We start from the raw sequence: 27,785 nt of genomic DNA, 5'->3' as shown, positions 1-27,785 counted from the left end.
TAAACACACACCTTCATCCACATAAGCATTCTGATCTAAGTTCCATACAAAAAGCATTTTTAAAAAGCATTCTATGTCCTTCATTGAAAAATTCCTTCCCAGTTCCTTCAATCATCTCATCTCAACCCATAATTAACCATCTTTCTTAAAAGACTATTAAGAGAAACTACACCAAATTGATTAATCCTATTACTGACAAAGAGCAAGTAGTCTAGCTTCAAAGAGTTAATTCACCTTACTTTTGGGAATTTGTAGAGAAACAGCCTTAGCAGAAAAACTTACAACTTCCTTAATACTTATGTCACCCAAAATCTCTACTTGACAATCAGACCTCTTTAATAATACCAGTATGTATACCTATAGATTTTATATAACCTATCGATTTGAAATGTCTCCTATTAATAAACCCCATTAAATACACTTTTAAGTTATAAGTCTATGAATACATGCAAAACATGACAACTATTTTGTGGATAATCTTTATCAGTACCTCTAACACATTTGTTAATGCTTTTACTAGGAGTAACTATGACAAATTTTTGTTTCTGTCTTGAGGCAGACTGGCCTAGAACGCAGGCCAGTTGCCTCCTCCTTTTAAATAACAGGACATTAATATATATATAAATATATATAATATATAATATATAAATATATATATTAATATCCTGTTTTATATATATATATATATATATATATATATATATATATATATATATTAGCTGGTCGTGGTGGCACCCACCTTTTTGGGGTTTGTTGGTTTGTTTATTTATTTATATTTATTTGAGAGTGACAGACAAGAGAGAGAAACAGGCAGAGAGAGAGAGAATGGGTGAACCAGGGCCTCCAGCCACTGTAGACAAACTCCAGATGCATGCACCACCTTGTGCATCTGGCTTATGTGGGTCCTGGGGAATAGAGTCTTGAACCAAGGTCCATAGGCTTCACAGGCAAGTGCTTAACCACTAAGCCATCTCTCCAGCCCAGACATTACAATCTTTTAAAATACCTGGCAAATTATACGTCACTACCTCAGAGAGAATTTTGTTGTTTTCAATAATCCTCTATATAAGTTGAAGTTGACCTAGAACATTAATTCATTAATTATATTTATCAGTTTACCACAGGCTTTAGTTAAATATGACTTTTAAAGACACCCCCCCCTGCAAAAAAAATCCTTGAAGTAAATCAAATGCCAACAAAAATTTTAGGAGAGACCTGTTGGACTATTTGGATTAATACAGAAACCAAAAGGTGTCTATAAACAATATCTTATTTGTTTAAAGCACAAGCAAAAGAGAAATATCAGACACAGTTCAAATTAAAATTATATACTTGTTTTAACCAAGCAATTTAAATTAAATACAATTAAAAATGTAGAGTCAGGCTATCATTGGTGATCCTTCTGTCTCAGCTTCCCAAGTAGCTTGTGTCTGTATTTTCAAAGACAGAGTGTGGTTATCTCCCCCACCCATCTGACACACTGCAGGCCTCAGCTTCATAGGGGTTAGGAGTCATGTGTTTGGGACCCAGGCCTGTTATAAAACCCTTTCCAGCCAAGCGCTTAGGCTCTGGGCTTGGCTGGAATATTTTCAGTCTCCCCCTCATTTAGGGGGACAAAACCCCCAGTCTCTGGCTTGCAGTGAGGCTTAGCCCCATGCTGCAGGATGGGCAGAGCCCAGAGCAGGAGTTGGAGTTCCATCCTCCCACACCCACAGACAGCCATGTGTCTTGTGACACAATGGCTTGTAATAGAAAAAGAAAAAAAAAACCCTAGAAAACATTCAGGTCAGGGGTTTTTGGTTTCTGGAGCCTCCATGTGGCCATGACTCCACACCCCCCCCCCCCAGCTCAGCAGAATCAGTTCCCATAATAGCCTTGGAGTCTGGGAAGCTCAACCCATGCATCCCCCTACAAAAGTTGTCACCTTTACAAAAGAGCCCCACTTGTCACTATATCAGTTTGGGCCCTTTGGCCTTGAGAACATATAAATAGGGCTTTGATATCAGCAGGGTGGAGCAAGCTAGGCTGAGAAGCCATGGCAGAGTTAGGGGAGAGAGAGAGGTGGGGGAAGAGCGCAAAATGCAAACCATAAATCAGATTTTAATGGGAGCAGTATTTGGAGAGTATCAGTGGCTCACAGAGGTAAAGTGGGGAAACTGAATACAAATGTGGCTATTTGTATAAAAATCAACCCTAATCCCTGAGTTTATATCTGCAAACTAACCAAATAATTGGCAATTCCATATTCAAGAAAATGATTTTTAAAATACCATATTTTATTCAGATTTTACAAAGGAGTGCAGAAAGGGGCAGGTTGAGAGGTATGGGGAAATAAAGTGGGGATAAGAGAAGTACATCACGTGGGACCCAAAAGCCCATGTGGGTCATGTGTAGCTCATGAGTCCATGTGACCATAGGGATTTGAGGAAAAATGTGGAATTTGTAAGGTTTGAGAGTGACCAAGGCTACATAAATCACTCTGAGGCAAATATTAAAGCTTTTATTTGAGAAAAGCATGAGCTGCCAGGGCTGACTGACAAGAGAGGAGCACAGCCAAACTGAGTTTTCAGGTAGTGGGTTTTATAGGGCTTTTTTAATTGGGGGAAGGTAAAGAAGGAAAACAACTCATTTATTAAGTTGAACAGAGAACTTCTTTTGGGGGGTTCATTACAGTAACCATTTAAAATAGCTAGGGTGTGACACTAGAACAGTGACCATGTAACTTACTAGATAAGGGGGCAGAAAGCCATCACCTTGGGTATTATTAGGCAAGGAGGGGATAAAGACTGAGTTGTTCCCTGAGAAATGTGGATAATCTACTTTTCATGCCTCTGTCACCATTTTGCTGACCATGGTGACTCCATCTTGGGAGCCTGTCCCAACCTAACATTCCAGCCTTTTGTTAATGATAACAGAAAAAGGTAATTTCTCTTCTGTAATATCTTCATGCTTATTGTAGGGGTGATGAGTTTTTATGGGAGAGGCTGGATAATGTGGTCAATGGGTCTCCCTTCAGGGCAGGTGATGAGGAGGCAGTTCCATGGTGGCTAGAGGTAACAGAGTGGTGAGATTGACATGAGCACCCTCTGACAGTGCCAGTGTAGCATGCTGTTATGACTTGGTCCTGAGCGAAACAGAGACATTTCTCATATTATCTCTGTATTGACCTGGCTTTGGGACAGTCACTGGCAACATCTGTTATAGAGAAGGAAGACAGAAGGAAGAATTAAGGAGCTTGTTATCCTTGTCAACAGCTATGACATCAAAACGCCAGGTGTATGGGGGGGGGGGCGAGCACTCAAAGGTGAGGGGTAGAGGGCTTGTGGCAAGAGTGAGGAGGCAAAGAGTTATCAGTGTATTCAAGAGGAACATTTTGGGATTGGGGAAGAGCAGGAACATGAGAAAGCTTAAGTTTGAGAGAGCTTGTTGGTGTGGAGGTGTACCTATGCCTGAATGAGGTAGGGTAGGACAGAGGTGACTTGACTCTCTTGAGCTGTGATAGATGGATCCAACTGTGGGTGCCCCCAAGCTCTGCGGCCATGGGAATGGTTAGGATCACCAGATGAGATCTGGTCCAGAGTGGCTTGAGGCCTTGTGGGCAAGACTTCTTAAAGTAGACTTGATCTCAAGGGTTAAGTGAGAGTGTTGTGGCTCCCTCTGATGGTTGGGGAAGAAGGAGGTCAACATGTTCCCAGAGAAGCTTCTGGATAAAGGTAAAAGTTGGTAAGTACATATAGAGAGGAGTTTCTGGTAGTGTGGGAAGGTTGTTTAACAGGAAGGGTCACTCATATATGAGTTCAACAGGGCTAAGGAAGGAGGGTGGCTGAGAAGTAGTTCTGATATGGGCTGAGGCAAGTGGGAGGATCTGGGACCAGGACAGGTGAAGTTTATAAGTCAGTTTAGACAGGTGAGTTTTGAGAGTAACATTTGCTCTTTAACCCTGTGGGGGGAGAGGACAGTAAGTTGTTGCTCAAAATTCCTCTTAAGCCAGAAAAGCAGCTGTGGCAAGAGCACATAGGCATGGTTGCCAACCCAGGGCAGAGGGTTTTTTAGTTGTTTAGAAAGGTAAGCTACAGAGGCAAAGGATGTACCCTTCTTTTGGCCCAGAACTCCCAATGCCACACCCCCTTTTTCTGTGGTATAAAGAAGAAAAGGCTGCAGAAAGTCTGGAAGTGCAAGAGCTGGAGCTCCCAAGAGCAGGCAAGAGAAGGCAGCATCTGTCTCTGACTTAGGGTCTAGGGGTTCATGAAGGTCTTCCTTAGCTTTGTCGTAAAGAGGCTTTGCCAGGAGGGCAAAGTTTGGAATGCACATTTTATGGAACCCAAAAAAGTCAAGAAAAGAGCATATTTACTTATTTATTTATTTATGAGAGAGAAAGAGAGAGAGAGAGAGAGAGAGAATATGGACATGCCAGGGCCTCGAACTCCAGACACATGTGCCACCTTGTGCATCCGGCTCATGTGGGTCCTGGGGAATTGAGCCTCAAACTGGTGTCTTTAGGCTTCACAGGCAAGCACTTAGCCACTAAACCATCTCCCCAGCCTGAAGAGTATTTTTTTCTTAGAGGTGTGTGTGGGGGGTGAGGGAGCAAAGATGTTTGCAGTCTAAGGTTAGTTGTGATGAGGTAGGGGTAAGGAGAAAGCCCAGGTACCTAATTTGTATTAAAGAAAGTTGAGCCTTTTTGGGGGGGACTTGATATCCCTTAGATCCAAGAAATTTAAGAAATGTGGTGTGTCATTTAGATAGACAAAAAGAGTGTAGCCGTGCTACGTCCACGGTGACCTCGCCTGTGTAGCAAGCAGAGATGCTTCTGCACTGGAAGAGAGCTGAGGACAGAGGGCCAGCACTCTTCGGAGGGATGCCCCCGGTGACCCCTTGGCAGTCAGTTACTGTAATGGTTCCTGCTGCCCATGAAGTCACGACGACCTAATTGCTGGTGCCAATGAGCTGTTTCTGCGTTCTATTTCTTTTCTTCTTTCTTCTGGTTGTTTGTCAAAGAACAGCTAGTTCTACGCTACGCTTACTGGTATTCATGCACACAATCAAAGTACAAGGAACAATTTGAGTATTGAATGTGCCCCTCCTATGATTAGGGCAATGGAGGAAATGTATAACTCTACTAGGAATAAAAAATTAACTCTAGAACAGTTTTTAGATGGTGTAGAGTAGAAACAGCTTATGATGTTTTAGAACAATACTGATCCTGAGAAAGTGAAAGTAGAAATGTTAATCGGTAATGTTCATAAGAAGCATGACAGTTCTACAGAAAAGGAGTTACAAAACTTAGGCATTCCCACCAGGAAACTTCCTGGGGGATATGTTCAGTACTTGATCAAGGGCTGTTAGTAGACTCCCAGAGCTGGGAACTACTTAGATCCACTCCCCTATGAGGGAGGATATGATGAATTCGGTAATAGATGAATGAATTATGAAGGAAAAAGGAGGCTATGGCATTCTCTTCCTTTATGAAATGCTTAGCAAGGACACGTAAGCCTTGGTGCTTATATTCTAGACAAGTAAAAAAAGAATTCCTCGAAAACATTAAACCAGCCTTAAAATATTGGTGGTCTTTTGGATAAAAACACTTTTATAATAAATATGAGGATTATATAAATAATCTAATAAGTGGAAAGAGATGGCTCTCTGCTCGGTTTATAAAAAAATAAATAACCTATTGTTCACCTTACATCCCTTACCCCAAGCTTCTATTCATGTAAAGCTATGGTCAATGGTGCAAGACGTCCTTCTTAAAAAATGGGAACATTCCTGCCTGATAAATATTACATGTATACTTAGAATAAAACAATACTTAAGAATGTTTAGATTAATGATTTCTGAGATCACTTGTTGGCTTGCTAAGTTTCCCTGTTCAATCTGTATAAAACCTTCATGAAACCTTCAGTAAGTTGCAGCAGCATACTCAACTTAGAGTGTGTCTGTCTGTCATTTCCTCGCCGAATCCCGAGTTCTCCTTGAGCCTTTGCCCTTGTTCTCCCTCGGTCCTGATCTCCCCGAGAGTCAGTCTGCGGCATAGCCGGGCGTGGTGGCCCACACCTTTAATCCCAGCACTCGGGAGGCAGAGGTAGGAATATCGCTGTAAGTTCAAGGCCACCTTGAGATTACATAGTGAATTCCTGGTCAGCCTGGACTCGAGTGAAACTCTACCTTGAAGAACCAAAAATAAAAATAAAAGATAAAATTAAAAAAAAAATAAAATAGAATAAAAAAATAAAAAAGAGAGGGATCAGAGCAAAAGATCATGTACATATTGTAAAAGTTTGCAGGCAATAGATCCAGGGACATAAAGTCAGTGGAGAGAACTTTACTAAATAGGTGGGAGGGGGAGTGTTTCATATCAGAGTAATGCAAGGGGAATGACTGAGGCAAAGGAGGCTGGCCTGGAGCAAGCAAGAAATAATAGGTTTGAATCCTTGGCGATGTTTAAGTGAGATTAAATATTGAGGATGGCAGAGGAAGGATGTGGGGTCCTTGAGTCTGATGAGGACAGGTGTGTGGTGAGAGGCTAGTGTCAGCAAGAAAGTGTCCCATACTCTGGGATCAACCTCAGAAACAGGGAGGAGGAAACTTTGATTTTTTGGTAAGGGATGGAGCTGGCATGAGGAGGAAGGAAGGGTATGAACGGAAAGTCAGAGAGAGAGAAAGTTTTTGCATAAGACCTCAACCCAGGAGAGGAACAGGATCAAAAGGTATTATGAGAAATGGATGGGGGAGGGAAGTGCCCCAGACTACACAGGGTAAAAGGGGGTGGTGATGCGTGGGGAGTGAGATAGGCCATCAATATCTGGCAGAGATCTGTGAGGGAAATGTTTTACCAGAGTAGGATGGCAGGACTGATCAACAGACTTTCCTTCCAGTTGGACTGTGACCCTGGGCTTCTCCATTGTGATATAGAGAGTGTTGATGGGGGCTGAGGTCGCAGGGCACCATAAAACTTTGGTCGCCAGGCCCAGAAGTTCAGCAATTGGCTCTTGTGGGGGATAAGGGTAAGGGGCTGGCCTATCTTATAGAGGCAAAGAAGAACAGTCCCCCTCCCAGCAATTCCGCAGTGAGGACAAGTTCCTGGTGGCAGGCACAGGTTGTGGCAGGCTTCTGCCTAGTGACCAGTGTGGCAGCACTTGAAGCAGGGTTCTGGTGGTGACCATTATGGCCCCATCCTCTTTGGAGGAGGCCTCAGGGCTGCAGCCAGAAACTGGAACTGCCTCTAGCCACTCTCTCAGTTCATTTCTGGTTCTCTCTGTTGTTAAAAACTTTAAATTCCAGGTCAGGCAGATCTCTCTGAGGAGGATGAGGATCCTTTTCTAAGTGTTTAAGTTTTTCCCTCATGTCAGGGGCAGACTGGGACAGGAAATGGGTATTAAGAACTATCATGCTCTCTTGGGAAGTAGGGTCAAGGTGAGTGTACTGGGTTAGTGTCTCAGTTAGGTGTCCCATAAACTCAGCTGGATTTTCATTAGACCTCTGGATAAGCATCTGGAGTTTGTCAAAATTGACAACCTAATGGGATGCCTTTTGGAGGCCAGCCAGGAGGCAAAGAACCATTCTATCATGGGCCACCCACCTGGAGGAGTTAGTAGGAGCATGGTATTTTCAGCCAGAGTCCTCTCTGGAGATAGCAAGTGTCCCCCACTGGGAAAGTGTTATCAGTTAAGTGAGCTTCATCAGCATGAGCATGAGCAGCCACCCAGACACAATGTCTGTTCATAAGTATTGAGAGTGGAGGAAAGAACTTCAAAGAGATCATGCCAGGTTAGGTCAGGTGAGGCAGTAAAATATTTTGGTATAACGTGTTGGATCAATGGAGAAAGACCTTAGATGTTTCTCAATCTGGGATAAATCAGACATTGAAAAAGGAACATGAACATGAACAATTCCATCAGCGCCTGAGGCCTCATGTAAAGAGTACATTCTGCCCTGTGAGAATTGGTACATTAGGCAGGGGGGAAAGAGGAGGAGAGAAGATGGGACATGGTGGTGGGATGGGTATGGAGCAGAACAAGAGACAGATGAAGCTGTTGGGGCCTGTCATCTATGGTGTCTGAGTTAAAAGCAGAGGGTGAGCATGAGTGTAGGGGAGGGGTTTAATGAGCGCATTCCTACAAGGGGGAAGGAGACCAACACAGAGAAAAATCAATTCCTACCAAATCAGAGAACCAGAGCCTCAGATGCCCCCAACACCTCATCACTGAAGCAGACCAAAATGAACCCAACATGGCTCAGGGAAATTTTGCGGAACAGGGGATGGAAAGAATGTCAGAGCCACGTGTTGGGTCATGTCATGCAGAGACATTTATCTTACCAATAACTGTGGGCTAACTCCACAATGCATGACCCATATACCTCAACAAGGAGGGGCTAATGGGGAGGAAGTAGGTCACGGATGAGCCTAATAATGGTACCAAACTGCCTGTATTTGCTGAATACAAAACTAATTAATAAAAAAAAAAATAGAGCGCATTCCTGAGACCTTGGCTAGAAGGATCTGGTGAGAAGAGCAGGTATAGCCAAAAGAAAAAGAGAAAGAGAGAGAGACAGAGAGAGAGAGAGAGGTGCATGCAGAGTGAAAATTGTCTGAATAGAGGGTATTTTGGACCATCTGTTTGTATGGTGGCAGAAATTTTCTAAATCAGTGAGAATATAGAAATCAAAAATACCATTTTTAGGCCATTTAGACCCATTGTCTAGCTTATACTGTAGCCAGGTAGAGTTTCAGAGATAGATCAGATGACAAAGTTTGATGTCATCCAGGAGTCATAGTAGAAATTGGTTTAGCCCATGGAAGCATGACTGTATAGTAAAGGGGCTAGTGAAAGGAGACAGAGAAAGAGCAAAACAAGGGTAAGAGAAAGAGACCAAGGCTTAAGCTGGATTTACACAGAACACCAATATGACCCCCTGCCCCATTAGGGTGAATGGGACCTGCACCTCCCACGTGGCAGAGGCTGTACAGGTTGGAACTGTCAGCTGTTTAGCCTATTAGTGGGCAAGGTGGATGACTCTGCTTCTGATGGACTAAGCAGCTAGCAGTGAAAGATGGAACTTCAGGAGGTGGAGGGAGAGGAGGGAGGGGCAGAGTTTCCTGAGATGGTACAACCAAACCAAAAGGACCCCTTAGGGTACAGTAGACTGGACAGCGAGAGACCTGAGGTGTTGAGATTGTGTCTTTCTTGAGACCTGGGGTTGGGACCCAAAGGAAGGTGAGGGGTATAGCCTGGCATGCTGGCATGGCTTCCATGAGGAGGAATTGAACCCGAGAGCAGGCTACCCCCAAAAGGACACTTACCAAGAAGGAAGGAGGAGTCAAAGAAGGGAAGAAGAGCAAGGCTAGATTGTGGTGGGTGTGACAGCCTGTATCATGAAGAGATGGTCTGAAGCCTTCAGAGGGTTTGGTCATGGGAAAGGAGGTCTGGCCACTCATTTAGGGCAACCAGATGCCTCCTATTCAAGTCACAACAGTATATGTAAGGTTTGGGAGTGGCCAAGACTGTGCAAATTACTCTGAGGCAAAGATAAAAGCTTTTATTCAGGAAAAGCATGAGGTGCCAAGGCTAATTCACAAGAGAGGATCACAGCCAACCTGAGTTTTCAGGTAGTGAGCTTTATAGGGCTTTTTCAGTTGGGGGAAGGTGAGGAAGGAAAAAGAACTCATTTAATAAGTTGAACAGAGAACTTCCTTTAGGGGAGGTCATTACATTAACCATTTAAAATAGTTAGGGTGTGACTCCAGAACAGTGACCATGTAACTTACTAGATAAAGGGGCAGTTAAACATGACGTGGGACATTGTTATGCAAGGAAGGGATAAGGACTGTGTGGTTTCTTGAGGAATGTGGATAATCCACTTTCCCATGCCTCTGTCACCATTTTGCTGACCATGGTGACTCCATCTTGGGAGCCCGTCCTGACCTAACAGAAAGAAAAGAGAAAATAAAGTTCAAAGGAGCTTGTGCCATGTGGGGAGCTGGAGGAGATAAAGAATCCATGTGGAGAATAAGGGCTAGGGGTGCCCTCCCAGCTGGTACTGGGCCTAGGCAAGAGCCTAGGTCATGCCCCTCCCAAGCCAGCCCAGGCCCAGCCAATGGAAAAACTCACCCACAGTTGATAGTTCTCAAGTGAACAGAGAGCAAGAGACTTGAGGTTTTAATTTTTCATTATAGAGGTTTTTGGCTTCTTTGGTTAAGATTATTCCAAGGATTTGTGTGTATGTGTGTGGGTGTCAGCAATTGTGAATAGGACTGTTTCCCTTATTTCATCCTCAGCATGTTTGTTATAGGTATATAGGAAGTCTACTGATACTTGTGTATTAAATTTGTATCCTACCACTTTGCTGAAAGTGTTATTGATACATGATTTTGGGGTTAAGGAAGTCTACCAGAATTTATGAACCCCAAGTTTTGGGTTCTGTCCTACCTTTAATAAAGAATTAATGAAGACTGACTCAAGAAAGAGAAATTATAAATTTTAAGTTTATTGAGAGGAAATCAGAAATTATGGGGTTTATTTAAGAGAAATTGAGGTATTTGGGGGAAAACTGGAGTAGAACTGCAAGTATGTATGTGGACTTAAGAGAAACCGAGGCTTGTAAAGAGAAATTAGGGTAAAGGTGCAAGCATGTGGATTTAAGAAAAACTGAGTCTCTTAAGGAGAACTTATAGCAAAGCTGCTGGTACTTGGAAAGTAGAATCTAGGAGCTTGTGTAGGGAGACTTAGGAGGAACCAGCATGGCATCTGTCATGTTTTTCTTTTTGTTTGTTTGTTTGTTTTGGTTTTTCGAGGTATGGTGTTACTCTAGCCCAGGCTGACCTGGAATTCACTATGTAATCTCAGGGTGGCCTTGAACTCACAACAATCCTCCTACCTCTGCCTCCCAAGTACTGGGATTAATGGTGTGCACCACCACACCTGTCTCTGCCACGTGTTTTTAGAGAAGAAGACAAACAGTGAGGGTCAGGGAAAAAATGAGAGGACATATATAAAAGGATAGACCAAGAAATTCAGAGGAGAAATGAGTAATGAAGAGAGTTACACTGAGTTTAAAGAAGTTACATAAGTAGCAAGCCAAGAGTTGGTGAGAGCACCCATCTGGTTGATCTGGAGTGTAATAAAATTATGCCTATGGTAGATTCAAAAACCAGAGGAAGGCCCCAGAGCCCCGCGACGTTGGGGGTTGCGCATCGGTGGCCGTGGGTGCCGCGGGCAGAGAGCTAGGGCACCGAGGGGCAGCGCGCCGGGGCGGAGCGCCATGGACGAGGCTGGCAGCTCTGCGGGCGCAGGCTTCCGCCCGGGCGTGGACAGCCTGGACGAGCCGCCCAACAGTCGCATCTTCCTGGTGATCAGCAAGTACACCCCCGGAGTCGGTGCTGCAGGAGCGCTTCTCCCCGTTGGGGGAGATCCAGGACATCTGGGTGGTGTGGGACAAGCACACCAAAAACCGGAGGAAAATCATGGTAATCAAAGTGAGAAGTTACCCCAAGCTATAAAGCAGAGACAAGCAGAAAAGTTTCTCTAAAACAAGAAACAGTTTTATGCTCTGCCCCATTCCCCACCTCACCACAGTGGATGAGGGGGAGGCTAGACTCCTATGTGTCCCTGTGGCCAAGCAAAGAGAGACAGAGACCAGCAGCAGAGTCAGAAAAATAGAGCAGGGCTGAGCGGAGCAGGGTGGAGTTGGCCACATGAAGAAGAGAGGAGTCTTTATAAGCAAAGTGAAGACCCAATTTGTTGGTAGGTTTGGAGAGCACATCCCAGAGACATCACACCTGGACAGTCTGCGTAGGTAGACTATGGGCAGCAGGGAGTGCTGTGGATCACTCTCAATCTGACACAACTTCCATTTCTGCTAAGAGTTCCATTCTTGTGTCAGGGCAAGATGGCATGTGGTATCTCTTAGTTCTTTCTTTGGGCCTCAATCTCTAAAATCCCTACAACTGCTAGTTTTCTCCTATCCTTCATTATGAGCTCAGAAGTTCTCTGGTGGAAACTTTAGTGTCCCATGTATAGAATTGTATCATCTGCATAGAAGGGCAGTTGACTTCATCCTTTCCTATTTTATCCCATTTGCTTCTCTTGGCTTATTGCTTTAGGTAAGACTTTCAGTACTATATTAAATAAAGTATTATGTGAAATGTGGACAGGTAAGAGAGGACAAGAGAAGGGAACATAAGGGGATTATGATAAAAATACATTACACATATGTATTACGAATTGTTAATTTAAAAACCTTACAAAAGAATGGAGAAAGTAGACACCCTTATTTTGATTGAAAATTCTTTGCGTTTTTCCCTATTTAGTATAATGTTGGCAAAAGGTTTGTCATATATAGCCTTTATTATGTTCACATATGTGGGACTTATTTTTTTTTTCCCACAGTAGGGTATAACTTTATCCCAGGCTGACCTGTAACATACTCTGTAGTTCCAGGCTTGCCTTGAACTCACTGTGATCCTTTTTCCTCTACCTCCCAAGTGCTGCTGGGTTTAAAGGCATGTGCTACCATGCCTGGCATTTTTTGTTTTCAGGGCTTTTATCATGAAGGAATGTTTAATTTCATCAAATGCCTTTTTGCATCCATTGAGACAATTGTGTGATTTGTGTTCTTGAGTCCAATTACATTTATTTATTTCTTTTTTTAAAATTTTTATTAACATTTTCCATGATTATAAAATATATCCCATGGTAATTCCTTCCCTCCCCACCCCCACACTTTCCCATTTGAAATTCCATTCTCCATCATATTACCTCCCCATTACAATCATTGTAATTACATATATACAATATCAACCTATTAAGTATCCTCCTCCCTTCCTTTCTCTACCCTTTATGTCTCCTTTTTACCTTACTGGCCTCTGCTATTAAGTATTTTCATTCTCTCGCAGAAGCCCAATCATCTGTAGCTAGGATCCACATATGAGAGAGAACATGTGGCGCTTGGCTTTCTGGGCCTGAGTTACCTCACTTAGTATACATTTATTTATTTATAAAGCTAACTTGATCATGCTGAATGATCTTTTTTTTTTTTTTTTTTTGGTGAGGAAGGGTCTTACTCAGGTCCAGGCTGACCTGGAATTCACTATGGAGTCTCTGGGTGGCCTCGAACTCATGGCGATCCTCCTACCTCTACCTCCCGAGTGCTGGGATTAAAGGCATGTGCCATCATGCCGGCTCTGAATGATCTTTTGATGTGCTTCTGTATTTGGTTTACAAGTATTTTGTTGAGAATGTGTGCATCTATGTTCATCAGGGAGATTTATTTGTAATTTTTCTTTCTTTATTTGAATTTGTTATCAGGATAATTCTTGTTTTTCTTTTTGTTTTTTTGAGGTACGGTCTCACTCGAACATAAGCTGCCTTAGAATTCACTATGTAGTCTCAAGACAGCCTTGAACTCAGTGATCATGCTACCTCTCCTTCCTGAGTGCTGGGATTAAAGACATGTGCCACCATGCTGGGTTTAATTCTTGCTTTAAAAATATTTTATTTTTATTTATTTATTTGACATATAAAAAGAGGGAGGGAGGGAGGGAAAGAGAGAGAGACAGGAAGTGAGAAAGAAAGAATGGGCATGCCAGGGCTTCCACCTCCTGCAAATGAACTCTAGACACTTGGGCCACCTTGTGCGTCTGGCTTATGTGGGTCCTGGGGAATCAAACTTGGGTCCTTTGGCTTTGCAGACAAGTGCTTTAACCACCAATCCATCCCTCCAGCCCAATTCTTGCTTTATAAAAGGAGTTTGACAGTGGTCTTTCCTCTTTTTTTTAAAATTAATTATTTATTTATTTGAGAGCGACAGACACAGAGAGAAAGACAGATAGAGGGAGAGAGAGAATGGGTGTGCCAGGGCTTCCAGCCTCTGCAAACGAACTCCAGACGCGTGCGCCCCCTTGTGCATCTGGCTAACGTGGGACCTGGGGAACCGAGCCTCGAACTGGGGTCCTTAGGCTTCACAGGCAAGCGCTTAACCGCTAAGCCATCTCTCCAGCCCGGTCTTTCCTCTTTTATGAAATACTTTATGAAACAGTAGAATCAGTTCTTATTTGAAGGTCTGCTAAAATTCACCAGTAGGTAATGCAATCCTTAGCAAGAGTCCAATGCCATTCTTCACAGAAATAGAAAATAGTCTTAAAGGTCTTTCAGAAACATGAAAACTGCGACTAACTAAATCAATCGTGAGCCAAAATAGGAAAAATAGTGAAAATAACAGTATGGTACTGGCAAAACCCAAACATCTACAGAATCTACAGAAAAAAGGGAAGCTTTTAATGTAAAACTATATAGCTACAGCCATGTGATTTTTCTTTAAAAATTATTTATTCATTTATTTGCAAAGGGAAAGAGGGAGAGAGAGGGAGAGAGACAGACAAAGAGAGAGAGAGGGAGAGAAAGAGAAAATATGAGAATGGGTGTGCCAGGGCCTCTAGCCACAGCAAACAAACTCCAGATGCATGGGCCACTTTGTGCACCTTGCTCTATGTGGATACTGGGGAATTGAACCCAGACTGTTAGGCTTTGCAGTGCCTGTGTAATAACCATGGAGCCATCTCTACACCCCTCCATACAATTTAAAAAAAATATTTTTGTTTGAGAGAGAGAAAAAGAAAGAACGTGAGCACCTGGAAGTACTAGTGCTGAAAATGAATTCTCAATTGTTTCTTTCTATTACTCTTGAATTTGGTTTGTTCTTTGGGGTACCATTAAGTTATTTATTTGAGTTCTCTGAATTTTTAAAATATAGGTACATAAAGCTTTAAACTTCTCTCTCAGGGTTGTTTCAGTATGCTATTTTTTTTTTTTTTTTTGCTTTTTTGAAGTAATCAATCAGCTATCTTTCTACCTCAACAATCCAAATGCTGGGATTAAAGGTGTGTGCCACCAAGCCTGGATCAGTGTGCTAATTTTATTTTTCCTTCAATTCTAGAGGTTTTTAAAATTATCCTCATGGGATGGAGAGATAGCTTAGCAGTTAAGGTGTTGGCCTGCAAAGCCAAAGGGCCCAGGTTCATTTCCCAGGATCCACAAAAATCAGATGCACAAGGTGACACATGCTTCTGGAATTCATTTACAGTGTCTGAAGACCCTGGCAGTCCCATTCTCTCTCTCTATTGACCTCTCTCTCTATATCTCAAAATAAATAATTTTAAAAATTTAAAAATTCCTCTCTTGATTTTCCGTAAGTTCGTGTATTTTCTGTAAATTTTCTTGTTGATTTTTAGCTTTATTCCATTGTAGTCAAGTAGAATATTTCAATTTTATTTGTTGAGACTTGCTTTGTGTCCTTATGTACAATGCTTGAGAGAAAGACTCATGAGTTGCTTAGAAGAATGTGTATCCTATGGTGTGTGGGTGGAATGTTCTTTAAACATCTTTCAGCTCCATTTGATCGATAATACCATTTTTATTCATTTTATATTATTTTTTATTTATTTGAGAGAGACAGAGTTAGAGAGAGAGAAACCGAAAGATTCAGTGCCTCAGGAGCACCATCTGGTGCAGTTGAACTCCAGATGCATGTGCCACCTTGTACATGTGGCTTGTGTGGGTCCTGGGGAATTGAATCTAGGTCCTTTTGCTTTGCAGGTAAGTGCCTTAACTGCTAAGCCATTCATCCAGCTCCTATGATGTCATTTAACTCCAGTGCTTTTATGTCTCTTTCTTTCTGGATAACCTGAACTGAGAATAGGGTACTGAAGTGATCCACTACTGCTATTTCTTTATTAAATTACACACACCTGTGTTCAGCATGTATTGCAATGTCCACTTCATGGTTTGTTCCATTAACTAATGTGAAGGGACCTTCATTTCTTCTGAATAATTAATTCTATCTTTAATTTATTAACTCCAGATACATGTGCCACCATGTGCATCTGGTTTATGTGGGTCCTGGGGAATTGAACCTGGGTCCTTAGGCTTCACACACAAGCAACTTAACTGCTAAGTTATCTCTCCAGTCCTCTTCTGGATGATTTTAGTTTGAAGTATATTTTGTCAGATATTAGAATATTGATACCTGCTTGCTTCTTGGTTCTATTTGGTTGGAATACCATTTTCCACCCTTTCACTCTCAGGTAGTATCTATACTTGACCATGAGTTGTTTTTCTTAGGGACTGTAAACAGAGGGATCTTATTTTCTAATCCAATTCCCCGGCCTGTATGTTTTGATTGGAGAATTAAGACAATTAACATACAAAGTTATCATTGAAAAGTGCCATTTTGTTGATTCTGTAGTGTTTGATGTTTTCTGAGCTATTATGTCCTTAACAACTCTCCTAACATTTATTTTCAATTTTTAAAATAATTTTCACACATTTACATAAAGTATTTTGATCGTAATCACTCCTAATATTTTCTTTTGCTCTTGCTTTTTGCCCCTCCTACTGAATCCCTTCTTTATTCCAATTAATTCCTCTCCTATTATGATGTCTTTTTTTGCCTTCCTATATCATTCATGATGAAATGTCAATATTATGCAGGTCTTGTGCAGGAAGAGACAGCAGCTGTGAGGTCATAAATGCAATATCCCTTCATGTTCAGAAGCCAGCTTTTCAAAGCAATCTTCTCCATCCTCTGCCTCTAACATACTTTTGCCACCTCTTCCTTAATGTTTCTTGTGCCTTAGAGGGCATGACAGATTTGTGGCAACTAATATTGTGGCTAAGGGTAACTTCCAGTTATGAAAGAAGTTTATATCACAAATATTCACAAAAGGAGAGAAGAAACCATAAAAGAGTAGCATTAATGTCTGAAACAAATACAACATAACAGCTGCTTTAAAAATAATAAGAATAAGTGATGAAGAGATAGCTCAGCAGTTAAAGAATTTGCCTGCAAAGCCTAAGGATCCAAGTTCTATTCCCTAGTACCCACATAAGCCAGATGCACAAGGTGGAATATGTATCTGGAGTGTGTTTGCAGTGGCTAGAGTCCCTGGCACTGCCATTCTCTCTCTGATTGCCTCTTTCTCTCATAAATAAATGACATAAAATAAAAACATAAAGAATTAATAAGACTAGAGATAAACAGTGAGACATTAAATGAGATATCAATGAAATCTTTAAAATCATCATGGCATACTTAAAAAATTCTATTGCATGAAAGTAGAAACTCAGAAATAATTGAAATTCTTACTTATTCTTTCAGATGAAATTCTTTGTCATCTTCTTCTTCTACTTTCTTTTCTTTTTTTTTTTTTTTTTTTTTGGTTTATGGAGGTAGGGTCTTGCTCTAGCCTAGGCTAACCTGCAATTCACTCTGTATCTCAGGATGGCCTCGGACTCAGGGCAATCCTCCTAGCTCTGCCTCCTGAGTGCTGGGATTAAAGGTGTGTACTTTTAGATGAAATTCTTAATTTTTAATTTATTTATGTGTGAGAGAGGGGGGGTGAGGAGGTGCTCCAGGGCCTCCAGACACTGCAAATAATTCCAGAGGCTTGCATCACCTTGTGCATCTGGCTTACATGGTCCTGGGGAATCTAACCTTAGTCCTTTGACTTTGCAGGAAAATGCCTTACCTGCTAAGCCATATCTCTAGCCCTAGATGAAATTCGTTTTAAAATATTTTATTTTTATTTACTTATTAGAGAGAGAATGGGACAGAGAGAATGGGCACACCAGGGCCTCTAGTCACTTCAAACGAACTCCAGATGCATGCTCCACCATGTGTACTGGCTTATGTAGGATCTAGGGTATTAAACCTGGGGTCCTTAGGCTTCACAGGCAAGCACCTTAAGTGCTAAACCATTTCTTTTTTTTTAATTTTTAAATTTTAATTAACATTTTCCATGATTATAAAAAAATATCCCATGGCAGTTCCCTCCCTCCCCACCCCCACACTTTCCCCTTTGAAATTCCATTTCTACAGCTCCATAGATGAAATTACTGATGCATATGAGCTACTATGGTTAAACCAAGAAGAGACAAATAATTTAAATAGTTCTATCAATAACTAATGAGATTGAAGTCTGAAGCCAGAATTAAAAAAAAAAAAACTGATAAAAAGTCCAGATTCAGATGGATTCACTGTCGAATTCCACCAGACCTTCAAAGAAGGACATGCACCTATGCTTCTTGAACTATTGCATAAAATAGGAGAGAAAAAGTGAGGATCATTGCTTAACTCTTTTTAAGAAGCCAGTACTGGCTGAAGAGATGGTTTAGTGGTTAAGGGACTTGCCAGTGAAGCCTAAGGACCCAGGTTCAATTCTCCAGATGCCACATAAGTCAGATGCACATGGTGGAAGATGTTTCTGAGTTTGTTTGCAGGGGCTAGAGGCTCTGGTGTGCCCATTCTTTCTCTCGCTCCTTCTGTCTCTAATAAAAAATTTTAAAAAATTAAGAAGCCAGCACTGGGCTGTAGAGATGGCTCACTGATTAAGGTGCTTGCCAATTATGTCTAATGACCTGAGTTTGACTCCTTACTGGCTTTGTAAAGCCTGATGCACAAAGTGGCACATACATCTGGAGTTCATTTCCCATGGCTGGAGACCCTGGTGCACTCATTCACTCTGTCTGTCTCTTTGCTTGCAAATAAATTTTAAAAAGTATATTTTTTAAAAAGAAGCCAGCACAATCCTGATACCAAAACTGGATAGAGATAGAACAGATAAAGAAAATTATAGACCAATCTCCCTCATGAAAATCAATGCAAAAATTTTTAATACTTGCAAACAGAATGTAAGAATAAATAAAAAAAAATCATTCATTATGATCAAGTTTGATTCATATCAGCGAGGCAAGGATAGTTCAGTATATGCAAAGCAATAAATGTTATATATCACATTAATAGACTCAAGAACACAACATAACCATCTTGATTCATGCAGAAGGGACTTTTGAGAAAATTCAATTATTCCTTCATAATGAAAGTCCTGAAAAACTGGCAATATATGGGGCATATCTCAGCACAATAAATGCTGTGTAAAGCAAACCTATAGCCAACATTATATTAAATGGGGAAAAACTTAAAGCATTTCTAAAAAAATCAGGAACAAGCCAAGGTTGGCCACTTTTCCCACTCTAATTGAATATAGTACTGAAAGTCTTAGCTAGAGCAACAAGACAAGAGATGTAAGTAAAAGTATTTACAAACAGGAAAGGTAGAAGTTAATTTTCATACTTGCAGATGATATAATTTTATATCTTTAAAAGACCTTAAAGACCCCACCATAAAACTCTTACATGGATACACACTTATAGAAAAGTGGCAGAATATAAAATTCATTAATCTGCAGCTTTGTGCTCTCTCTCTCCATATATATATATCAAACTGAGGATTAATCAGGGAAATAACACCTTTTAGAATAGTCTAAAATAAACTAGAAATAAACCTAACTAGGGAAGTGAAGGACATTAATAATGAAAATTTTACATCAAAGAGAAAGATAGATATTGAAGACGACACTTGATGAAAAAACCTTCTACATTCATTGTGGTAGTTTGAATTTATGTCCCCCATAGCCTCAGGTGTTTTGCTAAAGCTGGAGGAGTTGTCACTTGGGGTGGATCTTGGGGTCCAGCCCTAAGATGTGTTGGAGGTAAATCTGATTTCCAGCCCAAAGCTATGCAAGGAAGTCTGAGCTCTGGTGGGGTCCCTGATTCTTGTTTCCTGTTCATGCTTGTTGCTTTTGATTTCTCTGAGCTGTTTGGCTGTTTCTCTCTGCTTGGATATATGGAAGCAGCTTCTTATACCCTGATAGAATTTCTTCCTGGATTTGTAAGCTTGAACTAAACCCATTCCTCCCATAAACTGTGTCTTGTTTGAATGTTCATCCCAGCAGCATGAAACTGACTAAAACACTCATGGAAAAATCAATATTATCAAAATGGCTATCTTATGTACAATAATGCATGCTTTTAATGCAGTAACTATCAAATTCCAATGTTATTCTTCACAGAAATAGAAAAAAATCTTAAAATTAATTTTGAGGGCTGGAGAGTTGTCTTAGCAGTTGGGGTGTTTTCTTGAAAAGCCTAAGGATCCAGGTTATATTCCTCAGTATCCATATACATCCAGATGCACAAAAATAATCACTGGAGAAAAGACAGACTGTAACAAATGGTGCTAGGAAAACTGGATAGTCACATGGGGTAAAATGAAACTAGATAGTTATCTCTTACCCTGCACAAAAATAAACTCCAAATGGATCCAGGGCCTTAACATAAAACCTTAAACTGGTTTTACCAGTACCCTGGCTGATTTACAAGAGGTCACTCATCTTATGATGTGGAGTCAGATATCTTTTCCTATCAAGTTGATGGATTTTGGCTCTCCCCATGAAAACAAACATTTTTAGGTTGGCTAATTTGGTAAAAATGAGGCAGCAGAGCTAAATTATTTTATCTCCTTTGGAGCATCATTGATGTCAAAGCTAACTTCAAAACATTAACAACTGGTAGCAATTTCAAAGGAGAAAGAAAAGTCAAGGGCAGAATCTTTGTAGCCTCTGTTCACCTACAAGAATGCAATACATAAGCTCCACAATAGAAGACAATTTCTATGAACTTAGTATTTTAGAAAAGGAAGAAAAAATACACCAGACTTACCTCATTGCCACATTACTCCCATCAATAACAATTGGCCTCAAATTATCACTATTGTCTATTTCATCTTCAAGAGACAGTTCAGGGCTTGAAATCTCTCTGGAGCTGGCCCCATGGGGCACTAGCAAACTCACGCTGGCTTGCCCTTCTGAGTCACCTTTGTTTCCAAGTCTGACAAGCTCTGCCAGTACATCATTAATAAGTGATTCTGGGCCTAGCTTATTAAGCACTGATTGAATTTGATCTTTGGCATATCCCAGCTTTAGAGCGAAGTCCATCTTGGCTTGGTATTCCTTCTCCAAGTCTATCTTCCCATCCTGTAAAATGCTGCTCTGGGAGAAGCTTGGGCGATCCAGACAAGGTGACCGACAGAGTTGACGATGTGACTTGGAAGGCATCTCCTTTTTCTTCAATTGAACATCTCCAGTTTGGCAGCTCTTTTTGGCACTCTTAAGGCTCATCTGTTCAGTGTCACTCCCAAAGGCTGTCCACTCTCCAGAATCAGCATTGCCTTGCTCTCTGTTATCCTGGTGAGGCTGCTGCTTCTCTTCCTTGGAGGCACTTTTTTCCATTTTTGGTGTTACCACTGCAGCTGTGGCTGTCATCCCGTTCAGTGTAGCCTGATGTCTAATCAGCTATTTTTCTTTATGGCCTGCTTGGCATCCATGTACAGTAGCATTTCTCTATAGTAAAATGTTGTGGTAGCAATGGTGCAAGAGTTTGTTTGGTTTTGTATGTTCAGATGTTACCAGTCTCTACAAATAAACACATATGGAATAATCATATTTAGTAATCTGGAGAAAATATTAGAATATGGAGATTTTCCTAAGAAATTATAGGTTCTGTGACATTTGATTTTCCTGCATATAATGGTACAAAAAGTCTCTAATAATTGTCTAATAATCCTAGGCAAAATTTCGGAAGAGGAAATAAAACTGCAACCCCTAAAATCACAGCTAAAGTTACCTATCATTACAACTTTGAAAAAGAGAAATTGTACTTCAACAGGGTTCGGTAGATGTGTGTGTGTGTGTGTGTGTGTGTGTGTGTGTGTGTGTGTGTGTGTATGTGAATGTCTCCTTGGAAGGACAGTTGCTTCCTATCTGTTAGAAAAGTGTTTCTAGATTCCTCGCAAGACCATCCTTTTAACACTGAGACTCACTCTTGAGAAGCAGATGCTCTCAAATATTGTTCTGTAGGAACTGTCAGTACTCTCATCTACTAAGAAAAGTGGATATAAATTAACATTGTAGACTTCCAGGTAAGATGGCAGCATACTAGCAACACCAAAGCAGGTTAGGGAGGGATATAAGCAGAAACACAGCAAAATGCACTCTTCTACTGAGAAGTGAAGGTGTATAAGTTATATCAAACATGGTAGAGAAGCAGGAGAGACCAAGATCTTCTAAAAAGGAGGAAACCAGCCAGAATCCCAGTGAGGTGCCTGTGACCCTGATCCACTCATCCAGCTGCTGGTGCAGGGAGGCAGGAGAAACAAGGTGAAGGGATTTTACACTCACATCAACTTCCTTGAATATTCAAGAAACTTAAAGTGGAAGACAGCAGAGACCAGCTGAGCAGCTGCTAAAGGAGAATACAGACGGGACCAACTGAGAAGTTCCGGTAGGTCTCCAGGCACCCTGCATAACCTCCCATCCCCCAACCGCCAGGGCCATGAACATCTGAAGAACTTATTCAACCCCAGCCATTTGGCACCAAGAGACCAAAGTGGGCACTGGGCATTGGTGAGTTTGGAAGCCACCCCAAAAGGTAATAGGGCCTACTTCTATAAAACCAGATATGCAGGCCTGCAATGGAAGTGCTAATCTCCCTTTCCATGTCAGGAGAGGTTATTTATCACATTAGAATGATACATTCTTAGTTGACTTTACCATTCTCAAATAAGCTGTATTTTGGTGTTGACTATTGTTGCCTTTGGTTTTTTCCTGATTTTTAGGGCATTTTTCTTTGTCTTCTGTCATTATTAGGGGCAGGATCTGAATGGTCCAGGCTGACTTGGACCCCATTTAAGACCAGAAATCTCAACCTCCTAGTAGACAGGATGAAGTGTGTGGGGCAATACATACCCTTTGGGACATTGGCTTTATAAGATTATTTGTTTATTTTGATTCCTCTGATTGTATAAATGCTCTGTGCTGGTTTTGATTGGATGTGTGTATTATTCAATTGAATTTTAGAATTTTCCAATAATTTTATCTACTCATTCTACCACAATACTTGAATAGCAGGCAAACTCAACATTGAGAGTCACTTCTGATGTTTCTCATGGAGTATAAGAGCTACACTTGGCACCCTAAACTCCTACACTGAAGATATATAAAGTCAGATTTACACAGCTAAGAATATTACAGATAGACAACATAAGTATCAAATTAACTCGATTCAAAAATCTATACATTATAATACAAGAAACACAAAAAGTCAAGACAATACAATTCCACCAAAAATTATAAATCCATCAGAAACGACCTCTAGTGAGACTGCTTTAGATGAAGTGCCTGAAAAATATTTCAAAAAAGTGATTATAACTATGTTCAAAGAAATCAAAGGAATCAAAAAAGAACACAAACTCCTGAAGGAATCACAAGACAACACAGGTAACTAACTTCATGCAATAAGGTGGTCAAAAAAAGACATGAGTAAGGAAATAGAAATAAAGAAAAAAAATACCAATCAGAAATACTAGAAATGAAAAACAGAGTTAGTCACATAGAAAACTCTGTAGAAAGCCTTATCAGTACAGTGGGTCAAGGAGAGGACAGAATTATCTAAACTAGAAGACGAGGTGGCAGATCTCATACAGTCCAACAAAGAGAAAGACAAACTAATAGGAAGGCATGAATGGGAATTTAAAGACATTTGGAACACTATGAAGAGATCAAACATAAGAATCAGGGCATAGCAGAAGCAGAAGAATTTCACTCCAAAGGCGTAACAGGTATTTTCTTTCTTTATTGACAACTTCCATAATTGTAAACAATATCCCATCATAATTCCTTCCCTCCCCCCAAGTTCCCCTTTGATACGCCACTCTCCATCATATATCCTCCCCCTCTCAATCAGACTCTCTTTTATTTTGATATCATCATGATCTATTCCTCCTATTATGATGGTCTTCTGTAGGTAGTGTCAGGCACTGTGAGGTCATAGATATCCAGGTCATTTTTTGTCTGGAGGAGCATGTTGTAAGGAGTCCTACCCTTCCTTTGGCTCTTACATTCTTTCCACCACCTCTTCCAAAATGGACCCTGAGCCTTGGAAAGTGTAATAGAGATATTTCAGTGCTGAGCACTCCTCTGTCCCTTCTTCTCAGCACCATGGTGCCTTCTGAGTTGTCCCAAAGTCATTGCAATCTAAAAAGAGAAACTTTTCTAACCAAAAGTGAGAGTAGCATTAATATATGAGTATGAACATTAGGAGAAATACTTACTGGGAAGTTTGGTAAGCACAGCATATACATTTAGCAAGACAGCAGCAGAAGTTATACCCCTATGGCTCATGACTACCCCTGTTGTAGGTTTTCAGTATCAGATATATTTTCTCTCATGGAGCAGGACTCCAGTCAAATTAGAGGGTGGTTGGTTTCCTTCATAACATACATACTACTATTGCAAACCTTGGCTCATTTGGCTTTGCTGGCCAAGTTTAAGGTTGCAGTATCCACTGTTGAATACCTTCACTGGTGATTTCTCTCTCTCCCCTGAACTGTATGCAGTGTGGATTTTTCCAGTTTTCTGTCAGGTGGTCTACATGGAGGAGGTTTTTGGCTCAGCCCCAGCAGGATTTCTCAGTGACCTTGCACCCCAAGTATTTGGAGTCTTCAGCAATAGGGTCTTACCATCTATTACTGGTGGGAAACCAAGGGCCTTGAAAATGGCCTGTAATGTTTTGGGGGACCTGTAATGTTATGCAGGGACCTCCTGCATAACAGGTATTTTCAACAAAATCATAGAAGAAAACTTCCCCCATGTAGGGAAAGTGATGCCAAAACAGATAGAGGAAGCCTGAAGAACACCAAACAGACAAAATCAAGAAAGAACCTCTGACTGTCATATGATAACTAAACTACAAAACACACAAACCAAAGAAAATATATCAAAAGCAGTTAGAAAGAAAAAAAAAAAAAATCAGATCACATACAAAGGCAAGCCCATCAGGATAACAGCAGATTATTCAAAACAAACTTTAAAAGTCAGAAGTGCTTGGAATGATGTATTCCATGTTATGAAAGATAACAACGGTCAACCAAGATTACTTTATCCTGCAAATCTATCCATCCAAATAGACAGAGAAATAAAGACATTCCAAAACAGAAGCAGGCTAAAGGAATATATAAAGACTAAATCAGATCTACAGAAAATATTTGATAGGATCCTCCAAGCAGAGGAGAAAGAAAACACACACATATGTAACCGGGACATAATAAACCATACTCAAGGGCTGGAGAGATGGCTTAGTGGTTAAGCACTTGCCTGTGAAGCCTAGGGACCCTGGTTCGAGGCTCGGTTCCCCAGGTCCCACGTTAGCCAGATGCACAAGGGGGTGCACGCATCTGGAGTTCGTTTGCAGAGGCTGGAAGTCCTGGTGCACCCATTCTCTCTCTCTCCCTCTATCTGTCTTTCTCTCTGTGTCTGTCGCTGTCAAATAAATAAATAAATAAAATTAAAATAAACCATACTCAAATGCTCATTAATGCAAGAGAGCAAAGGTAAAACCAGAAAAAATACAAAACAAAAAAATGGCAAGAATAAATACACACCTTTCAATAATAGCTTTTAATATGGTCTCAATGCCCCAAATAAAAGACAAAGTTTTTGCAGACTGGGTTAAAAAGCAGGATCTTTCAATTTGCTGCCTCCAAGAAAATCAACATTCCACAAAAGATGGACACTATCATAAGGTAAAAGGTTGGAAAACAGTGTTTCAAGCAAATGGGCCTATAAAACAAGGAGGTGTTGATATCCTAATATCTGACAGGGTAGACTTCAGATTAACATTAGTTAGGAAAGATAAGGAAGGTCACGTTATATTAATTAAACACTCCAACAGGTGGACATTACAACCCTAAACATATATGCACCTAACATGGGGGCTCCCAAATTCATCAAACAAACATTATTACAATTAAGGTCACAGATAATACCAAACACAGTTGTAGTGGGTGACTTCAACATCCCACTTTCATCAACTGACAGGTCATCACGACAAGAAATAAACAGAGAAGCATCTGGATTAAATGACATCATAGAACAAAAGGACGTAACAGATATCTATAGGACATTTCATCCAAATGCTGAGGAATACACATTATTCTCAGCAGCACATGGAACATTCTCCAAAATAGACCATACATTAGGACACAAAGCAAATCTTAACAAATATAGGAAATTTGAAACAATTCCTTGTACTCTATCTGATCACAATGGGATAAACTACAAATAAGCAGCAAGAAACATTATACAGCATACATAAAACCATGGAAACTAAACAATGCACTACTAAATCATAAATGGGTCAATAAATCAATTAGAAAATCATACGAAAAAATGATAATAATAACACAAGATACCAAAACTTTTGGGACACAACAAAGGCAGTCCTAAGAGGGAAATTTATAGTTTTAAGTGCCTATATTAAGAAATAAGAAAGGATGCAATAAACAACTTAATGCTTCACCGTAAGGTCTTGGAAAAAGAAGAGTAAGGCACATAAAAAAATCAATGCATAGGAAGAAATAATAAAAATTATGGCAGAAATTAATGAAGAAGATCCTCCGTTCCCAAATCCAAACAACCAATGAAACAAAAAGTTGGTTCTTTGGAAGGATAAACAAGGATAAACTCTTAGCAAATATGAACAAGAGAAAGAGATAAGAGACACAAATTAATAAAATTAGAGGTGAAAGCTGGGCATGGTAGCACATGCCTTTAATCCCAGCACTTGGGAGGTAGAGGTAGGAGGATGGCCATGAGTTTGAGGCCACCCTGAGACTACATTGTGAATTCCAGGTCATCCTGGACTAGAGTGAGACCCTACCTTGAAAAACTAAAAAAAATAAAATAAAATAAAAATAGAGGCGAAAAAAGGTACCATTATGACAGATACTAAAGAAATTCAGAAAATTATAGGTATATACTTTAAGAACATATACTCTATTGTTTGAAAATCTGAAAGAAATGGATGATTTCCTAGATTTATATGACCTACCAAAATTAAATCATGATGAGATTAACCACCTAAATAGACCTATAAAAAGTATGGAGCAAGCAGTTATAAAAACTCTCCTGACTTAAAAATGTCCAGGCCCAGATGTATTCACTGGTGAATTTTACCAGACCATCATGGAAGGACTTAAACACCAATGCTTCTCAAACTTTTCCATAATGTACAAAAGGAAGGAATCCTACCAAACTCCTTCTATGAAGCCAGCATCACCTTGATACTAAAACCAGACAGGAACAAGACAAGGGTTCCACTGTCCCCATTTTTATTTAATATTTTATTTTCAAAAAGTATACAAATTGGAAGGGAAGAGATGAAATTATCATTATTTACAGATGGTATAATTCTATACATTAAAGGCCCTATAGACTATCAGCAAACTGTTAGAGCTAATAAACACATATAGCAATGTAGCAGGATACAAAATAAACACTCATAAATTAGTAGCCTTCCTATATGGTAACAAGAAATCAAGGAATCACTCCCATTCACAATTGCATCAAAAAAAAAAAATAAATAAAGTACCTGGAATAAAACTAACCAAGGAAGTGAAGGATCTCTACAATGAAAACTTTAAAACACTCAAGGCATAAATTGCAGAATTACACTAGGAAATGGAAGACATCCCTTGTTCTTGGCTTGGAAGAATCAGAATTATGAAACGTCAATCATACCAAAAGCAATCTACCCATTTAATGTAACACCATCAAAATTCCAATGGCATTATTTAGAGAAATAGGAAAAATCCAAAAATTCATTTGGAAGCACAAAAACCCTCGAATATCTAAAATAATTTTAGGCAATGAAAATAAGGCTGGTGGTATAACCATACCTGATTTTAACCTATATTACAGAGCCATAGTTACCAGAACAGCTTGGTACTGGCCTAAAAACAGACATGCAGAATAATGGAAAAAACAGAGGGCCCAGATGGTAAGTCTGGGCAGCTACAGCCACCTGACATTTGACAAAATTGCCAAAAATACTCATTAG

General features: G+C 40.4%; 1 protein-coding gene across 3 annotated transcripts in view; it reads right to left on the bottom strand.

The window, feature by feature from the left end:
• The window catches only part of Zc3h12b (zinc finger CCCH-type containing 12B), a 280,839-nt gene that overhangs the window by 32,426 nt on the left and 220,628 nt on the right, over positions 1-27,785 (bottom strand). For all 3 annotated transcript variants that reach the window (XM_045140212.1, XM_004661015.2, XM_045140213.1), the window contains one exon: positions 20,553-21,304. In XM_045140212.1, the coding sequence (XP_044996147.1) occupies positions 20,553-21,154 (602 nt within the window). In that variant the 5' untranslated portion in view covers positions 21,155-21,304. The remainder of the gene's footprint in view (positions 1-20,552; positions 21,305-27,785) is intronic.

This window comes from Jaculus jaculus, chromosome X (assembly GCF_020740685.1).
Source record: "Jaculus jaculus isolate mJacJac1 chromosome X, mJacJac1.mat.Y.cur, whole genome shotgun sequence".
Taxonomy (NCBI): domain Eukaryota; kingdom Metazoa; phylum Chordata; class Mammalia; order Rodentia; family Dipodidae; genus Jaculus; species Jaculus jaculus.
This window is presented reverse-complemented; position numbering and strand designations above follow the sequence as displayed.